The following is a 14,863-nucleotide window of genomic DNA, read 5'->3' as shown; positions in this document are numbered from 1 at the left end:
CGAATCCAGCAACACATCTAAAAGCTTATCCACCACGGTCAAGTGGGCTTCATCCCTGGGATGCAAGGCTGGTTCAACATACACAAATCAATAAACGTAATCCAGCATATAAACAGAACCAAAGACAAAAACCATATGATGATCTAAATAGATGCAGAAAAGGCCTTTGACAAAATTCAACAGTCCTTCATGCTAAAAACTCTCAATAAATTCGGTATTGATGGAACGTATCTCCAAATAATAAGAGCTATTTATGACTAACCCAATTCTCAAAGAAGAACAGACACTTCTCAAAAGAAGACATTTATGCAGCCAACAGACACAAGAAAAAATGCTCATCATCACTGGCCATCAGAGAAATGCAAATCAAAACCACAATGAGATACCACCTCACACCAGTTAGAATGGCGATCATTAAAAAGTCAGGAAACAACAGGTGCTGGAGAAGATGCAGAGTAACAGGAGCACTTTTACATTGTTGGTGGGACTTTAAAGTAGTTCTACCATTGTGGAAGACAGTGTGGCGATTCCTCAAGGATCTAGAACTAGAAATACCATTTGACCCAGCCATTCCATTAATGGGTATATACCTAAAGGATTATAAATCATGTTGCTATAAAGACATATGCACACGTACATTTATTGCGGCACTCTTCACAATAGCAAAGACTTGGAACCAACCCAAATGTCCATCAGTGACAGATTGGATTAAGAAAATGTGGCACATATACACCAAGGAATACTGTGCAGCCATAAAAAAGGATGAGTTCACGCCCTTTGTAGGGACATGGATGCAGCTGGAAGCCATCATTCTCAGCAAACAACCACAGGAACAGAAAACCAAACACCACATGTTGTCACTCATAGGTGGGAACTGAACAATGAGAACACTTGGACACCAGAAGGGGAACATCACATACCAGGGCCTGTTGTCAGGTAGCGGGAGGGGGTTGGGATAGCATTAGGAGATATACCTATTGTAAATGACGAGTTAATGGGTGCAGCACATCAACATGGCACATATATACATATGTAACAAACCTGCATGTTGTGCACATGTACCCTAGAACTTAAAGTATAATACAAAATAAATAAATGAATAATTTTTAAAAAATGTTAAAGCAATAAGCCCAATGCCAGGTTGAGAACTAAACAGTACATTTATGGGACATAAGAATATAATTTACAGATATTAGGATAAAACTGCAACCTGGGCATATATAATATCTGCCCCTATCTCCATCTACCCTTTATTCCCACTCTTATCCCATATATTGAAATAATCAATAGACTACATACCATCGGAAAAATCCCCTTGAAAGAAGAGTAGATTAGAGCAGTGTGACATCGAACACTGCCTGTGATCTGAGCTCATGCGTATTCACAGCACCACACCCTGTCAACCTCAATTACCGGAGCTTTGGTCTAGCAGAGTAGTACAAAGAAAATTCAGATTTGCCTTTGCAATTGCTTGGGCCTAAGAGATCTGAACAGACTCTCCCTCTATCCTCAACCAAAAAATAAACAAAAGCAAAACATGAAATATCCTATCTCAACTCCCAAAGGTACACAGATAAATGCCTCCCCATAAAAGGATGAGGAAACAAACATAAAAGCAGAGAACAATTCCAGAACTCAGAGCAAATGCTTTGATTTAACACAAAGTTACTGCCAGGACAGGAGAAATCTTTTCTAAAATTTGTAACCAGTGTTTTCACTGATGTTCAAAGGAACACTGCTCAATGGAACCACTGAAAAGTACAGTGAATATTGTAAAATAGTAACTCTTCATCAAGGATACATTTAGAGGGAGAAGTTTGAAACCGATGGTAGATATAGAATAATGGAAAATAATGTTGGAAAAGTAGATCAGTGTTTTAACCAATGACAAATTTACAGTGATTTTCAAAATTGCACAAAATTGCGTTTTAGCTGTACACCAGAAAGATATTTGTTGTCTATACTGTTTCTCCTAACAGTAAATCTTACAGCTATATAATTCTCTCTTGTAAAAGGAAATTTTACATTCAAACCTCAATAAAATCATAACTGCTGCTATACCTGAAGGTCCCTAGTGAACCACAAAATACATCACATCTCATATTATACTTAATTTATACAAGATTCTTAACAAGCTAGGTAGTTGGACTTAATTCAATAAGCAATAAAGAACCAATGAAAGTTTATGAGCAAGAGAGTAATATGATCAGAATGGCATGGGAGAAAATTTGCAAATGAGATTAATTTGCCTTCCTATATTTAAAAGAAGATTGACAATACTGAGAAAGTTAGAAAAAAACACAAGGTAAATTTAAGATTATATTTAATTTAATCAATACTGATTATTGGGAAACATCAAAAATAGATAACATGAATAATTAAGAAGCTATTAAAAAATTTCAAAATGAAAGTGAGGAAAGTAAGAAATTCAAACTCCACAAAAAAGTTGAATATATATGTACTCCCACATTCTTTACATTATTCTCTGGTTTGCTTTATCTATAGCCTCATCTCAAAGGCAGCAACAGCAGAAGTTTTTAATCTGCAAGAATCTGTGAGAAGGGTAGGACAGGGTAAAAAGATTAAAAACTATATAGTTTCAATTCTACAAAAATTAGCAACTCCAGAATTAGAGCAAGCACAAAAGGTTCAATTAATAAACTATTTCTGAGGCCAAGCACCTAGTCCCTGCCCTTACACAGTCAAAAATTACTGATGAAGGATACAGAGTCTAGCAAAGTGCAAAAATGGGCAAATGGTTAAGAAATGGATGTTCATAAACCTTTTAAAAATATAAAATTCTGTAGGAGATCAGTCAGGGTGGTGGGAAAAATCAATAGAGAAAGATGGAAACCTTCTTGGAAGGCTGGGAGGTTTTGCAAAGCTTCGAGAGAAAATAAAAGCTGAAGGCGGCTAATTCTCTTACCCCGAAGCAGAGGGCAAAGGGTAAATAACAAGGGAATGTAAGGGAGCTCATCTAGATAAACTGGCTTACTTATGTCTCCAGAAACCAATCTTTGATCATTTGCACACAGGACCACTATCTACTCGGGGGATCGACAATGTTAATTACCCACAAATTGTGTTTGCTCCAAGTCTTTGTCATTAAATCTGTACTAAATAAATACAAACGTCCCCGGCTTATCGGGGCTGCACTCTCATTGGCAGAGCTGCACTCTCATCAGTGATGCTAAGCCATGCAGTTCCCTAGCCTCGGTCTCAGGCAAAATACCTGTGTCTGTGTACTTCTTATGTCTGTCGCTCAGCCTGAGTCTGCGGGACAGACTACGCATAAATCTAAGTAGATTTTTTTGGTTTTACTTTCTGCTCCTGTAAAATGGAGATACTACCCAACAGAGTTCTTGTGAAGACTCAGGGAAGTTGCACATATGTGTTTAGCATAGTAACTGACTCATACATTGAATTCAAATGTTACCTCCCTTGTCTTTCCATAAACATCCTTGCATTAGCATCAGTAACATACTTGGATACAGGAAAAGAGCAATCAAAATTTTACTTGAGAGTGATCCAGATTTTTAAAACTATATCAAGTCCAAAAGCATAGACTTTGTACACTAGGTATTATTTTATGAATATAAATGAATGGTGCTACAGGATTCAGGGAAGAAGAAGTAAATACAAGGTTTGAACTGGGTTTTAAAGACTGGGCAAGATTTGAACAAATGTCAATAGATAAAGGAAGATACTAAGAAAAAGGAGAAAACACGTAAGGAAACTTACTAAAAAGCAACGTTCATTTAAGAAAATGTTGTTTGAGCAAGGCTATTTTAGAAAAAGCAAAAATGGCCTGACTATAGTTTATATTGGGAAGCATCTGGGAGATAAGGTTGAAAACCAGGCTGGATGTAGACAATAAAAATAATTCGATGTCATATATAAGGCACTTTGACGTATCACGGTAGTTTTCAAATTGTTTTGGCTTTGGGATTCCTTTGTAATCTTTAAAATAATTCACGTCACAAAAAACTTTGTCTTTTTGAATATTTCTATTTATTTATTTATTGAGATGGAGTTTCACTCTGTCACCTAGTTCTCCCCACTTCATGACCTAAACTAAGTCCAATTATCTCCCAAAGGCCTCACCTCCAAATACCATTACTTGTGGACTAGGGCTTTGACATATAAATGGTGTTTGGGGGTCGGGGAGATGGTATGTAGACATTCAGCCCATATGCGTGACCTTATTTGGAAAAAGGGTCTTTGCAGATGTAATTAAGGAAAGGTTGTTAAAATGAGATCATCTTGACTATGGTGGGCCCTAAATCCAATGACTAGTATCCTTAAAAAAGGGGAATAGGGGAAAAGATAAGCAGGGGAAAAGGTCACAAAGATGGAAGCAGAGCTTGGAGTGACGTATCTACAAACCAAAGAACGCCAAAAATTCCCAGCAGCCACCAGAAACCAGGAGGCATAGACCAGATATTGTCTCAAAGCCTCCAGAAGGAATCAACTCTGCTGACACCTTGATTTCAGACTTCTAAACTCCAGTACTGTGAGAGAATTAAGACTGTTGTTTTAAGCCACTGTAAACCAAAGATAAAATTCTAAGCCCCCCAATCATCTGAATGGACCCCTCCTCTTAGCAAAGGCATTCCAAAGTTAACCTGAAAAACTAGTTCAGGCCATAATGGAAAGTGAGAGCAGGACATCCCTCATTATACTCTCCTTCATTTTGGAACTACTGATAGAATAGACTTTTTTAAGTCTGATAAGAAACATTTACAAACTATTCTCGCTGAATAGATAGGCCTCCTTTCTTTAGATAATAACTCTTTCAACCAATTGCCAATCAGAAAATCTTTACATCTACCTATGACCTGGAAGCCTCCACTTCAAATTGTCCTGCCTTTCCAAACCAAACCCATGTACATCTTACATATTGATAGATGTCTCATGTTTCCCTAAAATATATAAAACCAAGCTGTACCCCAATCACATTGAGCACATGTCATCAGGACCTCCTGAGGTTGTCACTGGTACATCCTCAACCTTGGCAAAATAAACTTTCAAAATCAATTGAGACCTGTCTCAGATACTTTTAGTCTATACAACTGAGCTTATGGTATTTTGCTGTGGGGGCCCTAGGAAATTAATTCACACTCCAATCACATTTTAAATCAATATCCACCCACTGTTTTAGAAGTTCTATTATCTATTTTCCATATTTTCCATCAAACTATGAATTTTTCCATTAATATCTGGTCATCCACTATTTTATTTTTTATATTTTCTTTTTTTTTTTTTTTTTTGAGATGGAGTCTCTGTCGCCCAGGCTGGAGTGCAGTGGCGTGATCTCTGCTCACTGCAAGCTCTGCCTCCTGGGTTCACACCATTCTTCTGCCTCAGCCTCCTCAGTAGCTGGACTACAGGTGCCCACCACCATGCCCGCCTAATTTTTTTGTATTTTTAGTAGAGATGGGGTTTCACCTTGTTAGCCGGGATGGTCTTGATCTCCTGACCTTGTGATCTGCCCGCCTCAGCCTCCCAAAGTGCTGGGATTAGAGGCATGAGCCACCATGCCCAGCCTATTTTATTTTTAAAAAACACAATGAACTTCACCTAACTTACATGTTGTTTTCAATAATAATCATCTAGTTGAAATGTAAATATTTTTTCTTACTTAATCATAAGATTCTTGAAGACACAAACTGTATCTTAAGTGTCTTTACTGTCATGCATTCATTCATTTCTTCTAATGTAGTGCTATATACAGTGCATGATTTAATAATAATAACTTTGCATTTGATGAAATAATGAATGACCAAAAAGCTTTATTGTATGTTAAATCATTCTTATGGAATAGTTTGGAATACTAGTGCAATCATTTTAAGATCTATATATGTCCCTCCTCTTAAAATTAAACTCTGGTCTTATTTATATCCTCATCCCCTACTGTTTTAAAAGAATAGACTTACTGCCATTAGACTTGGAACCTAACAATATTCAAGATGCAGTAAGAATTACAGGAGTTAGAAGGGACACCAGAAAACAAAGTACCAGCAAAAACTCTTTGTAGTACAGAGATAAGATGTGGTTACAAATAAAAGTTCATTATATTATGTTTGTATCACCTATTCTAGTTACTTAAGATATAGTCATTTAAAAATTTTGCAATTACCTAAAAAAGAATGGTATTAAACAAAAAATCTAGGTAGACAACATACCTGAGTTCGTAAAATTTCACTTTTTGACAACTGCATGTCACCAGTCAATTCTTTCACAACGATGCCTAGTGGCTCTAGACGTCTGCTGAAGTAATTTGTCATTTCAGCTGCCAAGGCTTTCATTGGAGCAACATATACAATCTATACCAAAGGAACACTAGCTTGATTAATGAGCAAAAACCACCATGTCATTTGTCTTACCGTACCCAATACAAGTCACAATTTGTTGTGAAATATGATTGTAACTACTTCCAGTGAAAAATCTTAATAGTGATATATGAAAAGTCTTATCTTTGTGAGATATGTGTGTAGCTGTTTAAAGAACAATAGAATTCGTTTACACAGCTGTATCACTTTGAAAATGGGTTTGCTTTCAAAGCTAAATGTATTTTCACAGCTTCTTACATGGTAATAGAATTTTCAGAACACATATTAGAACTTCCTTAATAGTAATGAAGTAAGTCAAGCAGTATTACTTATCTGACTTCGAGTACAATATCTTTAAGAACTTTCAAATTTCATGTTATATATAACCGCAAATTTATTTTATTCCTTACAATTTAAAAAGGTGTAGTCTGTTCTATTTACTTACCTTAAATTCATTCTTTTTGATAACACCTTGTTGAAAATGTTGGCGAATTTCGTGCAAGACTGTAAGCATTGCAATGTTGGTTTTTCCAGCTCCTGTAGGGGCACAAATCAGCATGTTCTCATTGGTGTTGTAGGCAGTCTCAAACACTATTGACTGGATTCTATTGAGTCTCTTCATTCCTTTAAAAGCCAGCTGTCCAATCTAAAAAAAAAAAAACGGCATCATCCATTATAAATAGTAACAATGTGAAGGACCCATACAAATCATTATGTGCAAACATTTATTTCCTTTGTTTCTTAAAAAAAGACTAACTTGTAGTTTCACAATGTGTCTTTTATTTAAACAGAGGTGTATGCAGTTGAGAATAACTGATAAATATTGTACAATTCGAATATACTTGAAATGGTAACTTGATAAATTTGAAAAATATGACTTTATACCTAAATTTTAGAATACAATTCTTAAGTAAAAAAGATGATAAATTAGTAATGTAAGAAAACAAAATTAAAGACAGGTATTTTTTGAGTTCATGTTCATTTACAAATTTCATCATGATGTTCTAATTTATCTAGTCTAGATTAAAGATGACTAATGAAACAGCAAACAAGATACTTCTTGAAGATATAAATCAATAGCAAATTCTATTTCATGTGTTTTTAAAAAAAACTTTAAAAAAAAATGCAGCTGTAATAGTAGGAACAAAAGCCATAGACTACACTTACACAGAGTTTGCACTGCAACATGTGCAGGTGTAGAATCTTTGATATTATTTTGTTTAATCCTCAAAACAATTATTTGGTGTAGGTACTCTTATTATGTTCCTTTAATCAAAAAGAAACTAAGACCCAGAGCAGTTAAATAATTTTTTCCTAAAATTTTCCTATATAAAAGTCTTATATGAAAACTAAAGGTCTAAGAGTAAACAAAACACTGGTTGAGATTACTTGCAGAAACTTGGAATGGCTATATTAATATCAGAAACAATAAATTTTGAAGCCAAGAATATTACCAGCAAAACAGAATGTCATTTTGTAATGACAAAGTAGTAAATTAATCAATATGATATAATAGTCCTAAACATTTGCATAACTAATAACAGATCTTCAAAATACATGAAGTAAAAACTGAAGACATGCAAAGGGAAATAGGCAAATCCACCATTATAGTCAAAGATTTCAATACCACTCTTCAAAATCTGTAGAACAAGGAGGCATGAAAATCAGCAAGGCTACCATAGACTTGAATGGCACTATAAACCAACTTGACCTGATTGACACTTATTCATCTAACAATAGTAGAACACACGTTCTCTTCCACTGTTCTTGGAACAGGTAAGTTATACTATATTCTTGGTCAAAAAACAAGTCTTAATAAATTGAAAAGGAAGACAGTCATGCAAAGCATATTCTCTGACTGCAATGGAATTAAATCAGGTATGCTTATTAGAAAGATACTTGGAAAATATCTAAGTATTTGAAACAAAACAGCACACCTCCTTAAAGAGCACACTTCCTACCACTGATGAAAGAAGAAATCAAAACAATTTGTAAGTATTCTTAACTGAAGGGAAATAAAAATTTATTATGTCAAAATTTGTAAAGACTGCTAAAATAATACTTAGGGGAAATTTTGTAGCACTAACCACTATATTAAAAAAGAAGATACCACATGATCTCACTCATATGTGGAATCTGAAAACGTTCATATCATCGAAGTAGAGAGTATAATAGTGGTTACCAGAAACTACAGAGGACAGGAGGAAGAAAAGTATGGGAAAAGTTGGTCAATGAGTTCAAAGTTATAGTTAGACAGGAAGATTAAGTTCTGGTGTCTTATTACACAGAGACTGTAGCAAATAATAATGTATATTTCAAGATAGCTAGAAGAAAGGACTTTGAATGTTATAATCACAAAGAAATAATAAACATTTAAAGTGATAGATATGCTAATTACCCTGATTTGATCATTATGCACTATACACATGCATTAACACATCACATGGTACCTTTATTTATTATTTGTCAATTACAAATAAAACTTTTCAAAATAATCCATTAAAAAATAAAAAAAAAAGGTTTCAAAAGAATAACTTTATCTTCCAAAATAAAAAATTAGAAAAAGAAAAACAAAACCAAAGCAGAATAAAGGAAGTAATTACAAAGATCAATGAAACAAAAAACAGAAAAGGATGATTCTTTGAATTTAATAAAATTGATTAACCTCTGGGCAGACTGATCAGGAAAAATAAGAGAAGATACTAATTATCAATACCAAGAATGAGAAAAGTGGCATCACTAGAGATAATATAGATATTAAAAGAATAGTAAGAAAATATAATGAACAACTACATGCCAGTAAATTTGACAACTCAGATGAAATGGGCAACTTTCTTAACACAAATTGCCAAAGCTCACTCAAAAACAAATACACAACTTAACCCCATTATCTATTAAAGAAATTAAGAATGAGGTTAAAATTATTTACACACACAAAAAAAACAAAAAAATCTTGAGGGCCAGAGAGATTCTCGAATGAATTCCACCTAAAATATAAGATGGAAATAATATCAATTCTACATGGAGTTTTTAACTATCTCAAAAAAAAGTGTAAAAAAAGGAATACTCCCCAAATCATTCTATGAAGCTATTACTGCCCCAATATAAAAGCCAGATGAAATAAAATCACAGACTAATACTCCTCAAAGCATAAATATAAAAATTATAAACAACATAATACATCACAGAAAAACTTCATGATCATTTTAATAAATGCACAAAAGCTTTTTACAAAATTGAACATCCATTTATTATTATTTTTTGTCTTAATTTTAGCAAACCAGAAGTAGAGGAGAATCCCTTAACCCAATAGAGGGCATCTACAAAAATGTTACAGCTGTTCCCATCATATTAACAGGGTAAGACTGAATGCTTTCCTCTAAAACCAGGAATAAGAAGGCTGTTACGCTCACTCACCAATTAACATTGTATTGGAGGTTCTATCCACTTAACATTGTACTGGAGTGCAATCAGAAAAGTGGGGGGGGGGGGGGGGGAAGAAATAAAGTCATAAAGTCATTAATATAAAAAAGGAAGAAAAAAATACCTGTATTTAGAGATGACCTGATTGTCTATGTAAGAAATCAGATGGAATTTACAAAAGAGCTCCTAAAGCTAATGTGTGGATTCAGGAAGGCTGGAGGATGCAAGACTAACAACTAAAAAATTACATTTCTATATACCAGCAATGAAATACCTGAAAGCAATTTTTTTAATCAGTAAAAATAGCACTCTTTATGAATTTCTTAAGGATAAATATGAAAAGACATGGGAAAGACCTGTATACTGAAAACTACACTGTTTCGCTAAATGAAAGATAAAATTCTTAAGACGTCTTCCCCTCCACCCCCCAACTCATCTACAGATTGAATGCAATTTCAATCAAAATCCCACCAGGCTTTCCTATGGAAATTGACAAGCTGACTTTAAAATTCATATGGAAACACATATGACCTAGAAGGAACAAAACAAATTTGAAAAAGAATAACAATGTTGGGGAGCTAAAACTACCTGACGTCAAAAATTATTAAAACACTAGAGAAATCAAAACAGCATAGTATTTACATAAATACAAACAAATAAATCAAGGAACTGAATAGAAAACCCAGAAATAAATCCACACATATTTGGACAACTGATTTTTGACAAGAGCTGAAAGGCAATGTAGATGACAAAGGTCAGCATTTTCAATAAATGATGCTAGAACAAATAGGTATACACATGTTTAAAAAATGACTTGAATCCATACCTTGTGTCACATGCAAAAATTAACTCAAAACGAATCACTGACTAAAAGTAAAGCCTAAGAGTATAAAACATGTAGAAGAAAAGATGAAAGAAATTCTTTGTGGATCTGAGTTATGCCAAGATTTCTTAAGTAAAATAAAAATCTATAAACAAATCAGTAAATTTGACTTAAGCAAAATGGAAAACCTATTATCTTTAAGATACTGTTAAGAAAATAAAAAGAGAAGCCATAGAATGGGAGAAAAATCTTTGCAATACATATATCAGATAAAGTACTTATATGTAGAATATATTAAAAACTCAACACAACAATAAAGAAAATAAGCAATTTAATTTTAAGAGTAGGTAACGATGTGAAGAATCATTTCACCAAAGAAAATATATAGATGTCAAATAAGCACCCATAAAAATGCTCAACATCATTAGTCATTAGGGAAATAAAAATTAAAATCACAATTATGCACCTATTAAAATGGCTAATATTTTAAAAATTGGCAAAATTTTTAATAATTTAAATATTTTTAATTGCAAATACTGTTAAGGATGTAGAGAAAAAAGAATTCACACATACTGATAGTACATAAACTAAATGTACAATCACTTTAATAAAACAATCTAGCAAGTTTTTTTTTTGGAGACTGAGTCTCGCTCTGTTGCCCAGGCTGAGTTGCAGAGGCAGGATCTCGGCTCACTGCAAGCTCTGCCTCCTGGGTTCACGCCATTCTCCTGCCTCAGCCTCCCAAGTAGCTGGGACTACAGGTGCCAGCCACCACGCATGGCTAATTTTTTTTGTATTTTTAGTAGAGATGGGGTTTCACCATGCTAGCCAGGATGGTCTAGATCTCCTGACCTCATGATCCACCTGCCTCAGCCTTCCAAAGTGCTGGGATTATAGGCGTGAGCCACTGCACCCAGCGCAATCTAGCAAGTTTTTAAAAGTTAAACATACAACTAAACTAAATGTACAATCACTTTAATAAAACAATCTAGCAAGTTTTTAAAAGTTAAACCTATACCTAACATACCACTTTGAGGTTCTACCCAAGAGAAAAAGAAGTATATGTACATACAAAAAGATGTATATGAATGTTCATAGCAGTTTTACCTGTAATAGCCTAAAACCATTCAAATGTCCATCAACAAATAAATGGATAAACAAAATGTTATATATTCATGCAATGGAATACTACACAGCATTGGCCAGGTGTAGTGGCTCACGCCTGTAATCCCAGCACTTTGGGAGGCCGAGGCGGGTGAATCACGAGGTCAGGAGATTGAGACCATCCTGGCTAACACAGTGAAACCCCATCTCTACTAAAAAAAATACAAAAAATTAGCTGGGCGTGGTGGCAGGTGCCTGTAGTCCCAGCTACTCAGGAGGCTGAGGCAGGAGAATGGCGTGAACCTGGGAGAAGGAGCTTGCAGCGAGCTGGGATCCTGCCACTGCACTCCAGCCTGGGCGACACAGCGAGAGAGTGAGACTCCGTCTCAAAACAAACCAAAACAAAAAGAGATCATAGTAGTATCTCTTAGGCCTAGGCAGGCCAATTAAACATCTGAGAGTACCACTGATACTTTCTTCATCAATTTCTCCTGATGACTTAGCCTCGGAAGGACAGTACAGCACATTTTTCAGGATACTGGGCTTACAGTCAGAGACCCAAGTTAAAATACTCGCTTTACCACTATTTGCAATATAACTTTTAAGAAACTTAAGATCTCTAAATTATATTTTCTCATCTGCAAGGTAATATTGCAAGTACGACCTGCAGGTAACTTAAGATCTCTAAATTCAATTTCCTCATCTGCAAGGTAATATTGCAAGGTAAAGGTGTTATCTTTATAATACAAGGAAGTTACAAAAATTAATTTAAAAACAGCTAACAATTATGGAGGGCTCACTATGGGCTAAGCACAGGAGTCCTTGACATAAAATATCCTAATTATTTCTATAGCCATGCCAGAATATTTTATAGATGAGGAAACTGAAACTTGAAAAAGCTTGTTTCAGTTCACACAGCTATAAATGGTAAAGCTAGTATTTGAAGTCATATAGTATAACTTCAAAACCAGTCTTTAATTAGATAATATATATAAATCATATACTATAAACCATACACAGAGATGGTACTTGTTAAATATGTTGAAATAAGTTAATGGTAGCTATTATCATTACTGTCATATGTCATTTCATTTTTATATAAGGTTTACTAAAATAGTGCTATAAAAGAATGCAGCAATTTCCAGTTTTTATAGACTTATGACAAGAAACAGAGTATACTATTCATAAACTACAACTCTGATCATGTCACATTCCAGCTTACAAAATGTTCCAAGACTTCTCATTGACTCTTCATTACCATTCAAGTTTAAGCTCAAAAGCAATCTGTGGTTCTCTTCAATTCCCTAAACAATTGTTATCTTTATTTCTTTACGCCTCACCATATTTTAGAAGATTTAAGGAACTACTATAGCTTCTCTCGACAACTAGACACTCAGACAATCCTCTTTATATATTATTATTATGACCCGTAACCACAAATATTGAAATGAGTCCTTTATATGTATTTCTGACCCATTGGATTGAAACTAAGGGTTCTGTTTTTTATTACTCTTTGTATTACCCCAGTACCTAATCAATTGCCAGGAACATAATAGGCTGCTAAATAAATTTTTATTGAATGATTTTATGCTGGCTACTTGCAAAAAGAACTACAATTAAATGAGGGGAAAAGTTTAAAGTATACACTGCATACATAATATCCTCCAAAGAAATACTAAATTGAATCTAACCAAAATATGTAGCAGTTTAGCAAAAGCCCTGTAATCAACTTTCAGTAAAAAACTTATTTCTTTGTTTTTGAAGGTTATAGTTCAAGAAATAAATAAAGTATCAGAAGAACATACTAACAAACAAAACCTATTACATATATAGAGGTTTATAACATTCTAATCAATTCAACAATCATTTACTGATTGTTATTATACTAAGGAGTTCTGTCAATACAAATATTTGTTTTCATAACAAAAGTTAGACAACGTTTAAAATGATCCTTAAAATTGACTAGTTTCTGGGATTTGTTGATGATTTTTGAGACAGCATCTTGCTTTGTTGCCCAGGCTGAAGTGCAGTGGAGCAATCATAGCTCACCGCAACCTCAAACTTCTGTAGACAAGTGATCCTCCTGCCTCAACCTTCTGAGTACCTGGGACTACAAGTGCATGTTATCACACTCAAGTAACTTCCTTTTTTTTTTTTTTTTTTTTTTTGCAGCTGGAGTGCAATGGCGCTATCTCAGCTTACTGCAACCTCCGCCTCCTGGGTTCAAGCAATTCTCCTGCCTCAGCCTCCTCAGTAGCTGGGACTACAGGCGCCTAACACCACGCCTGGCTAATTCTTTGTATTTTTACAAGAGACAGGGTTTCACCATATTAGCCAGGATGGTCTCGATCTCCTGACCTCGTGATCCACCCAGCACAGCCTCCCAAAGTGCTGGGATTACAGGCATAAGCAACTGTGCCCAGCCCTAACTTTTTTATTTTTAGTAGAGACAAGGTCTTGCTGGTCTTGCTCAGACTGGTCTTTGAACTCCTGGACTCAAGTTATCCTCCCACCTCAGCCTCCCAAGCATTGGGATTACAGTTGTGAGCTACCACACCTGGCCCTAGCTTGTCGTTTAAAGGAAGAAAAAGGCATGTTTAAGATTAGATTAAATCACTAAGGTTTCTATAATAAGGATATGAACTATATGCTGAGGTATGTGAGGGAGAGGCAGTCACTAAGCATGCCATATCAGGTACAAGAAACAGGATATTAGAAAAACACTTAGGGCTAGTGAAAAGCAGTAGCAAAGATGATGAAGATGGAAAAGTAGGCCAAGAGCAGACTACAAAAAGCCACATATGCCACACTGAAGGAGCTGACCTTTTCTTCACTCATTTACCAAGTTACTAAATGAGCACCAAATTATTGAATGAAATAGCCGGGGACTTTTTCAGCTACTAGGGATGTAACTGTGAACAAAAGTGACACAGTTACTATTAAAGGTCTCTTTTAAGCAAGGAAGCAGCATATTATATTTTCTATTTGGAATATAATAAAAAAAATTTAAAACCATAGCAATAATAAATTTCTCAGAACAAGAAGGCTTATATTTACATTCTGAAAGAAAAATTCAATATGAAGAAAAGACATTATAAAGACTCCTCTGGAAACATCTCTAAAAGGTTATTTTAGAGACTACGTGAAGAAATTATCAGAGGGAACTGAGATCTAGAGAGGT

At 34.7% G+C, this 14,863-nt stretch overlaps 1 protein-coding gene across 1 annotated transcript in view; it reads right to left on the bottom strand.

The window, feature by feature from the left end:
* Window positions 1-14,863, bottom strand: part of ASCC3 (activating signal cointegrator 1 complex subunit 3) — a 389,336-nt gene that overhangs the window by 242,300 nt on the left and 132,173 nt on the right. The window contains exons 9-10 of the mRNA XM_023205913.2: window positions 6,778-6,978; window positions 6,186-6,326 (exon numbers count right to left, since the gene is read on the bottom strand). Of these exons, the coding sequence (XP_023061681.2) occupies window positions 6,186-6,326; window positions 6,778-6,978 (342 nt within the window). The remainder of the gene's footprint in view (window positions 1-6,185; window positions 6,327-6,777; window positions 6,979-14,863) is intronic.

The sequence above is a fragment of the Piliocolobus tephrosceles genome, chromosome 5 (genome assembly GCF_002776525.5).
Source record: "Piliocolobus tephrosceles isolate RC106 chromosome 5, ASM277652v3, whole genome shotgun sequence".
Lineage (NCBI taxonomy): Eukaryota > Metazoa > Chordata > Mammalia > Primates > Cercopithecidae > Piliocolobus > Piliocolobus tephrosceles.
The sequence above is the reverse complement of the archived record's forward strand: the minus strand, read 5'-3'. Positions and strand labels throughout refer to the sequence as shown.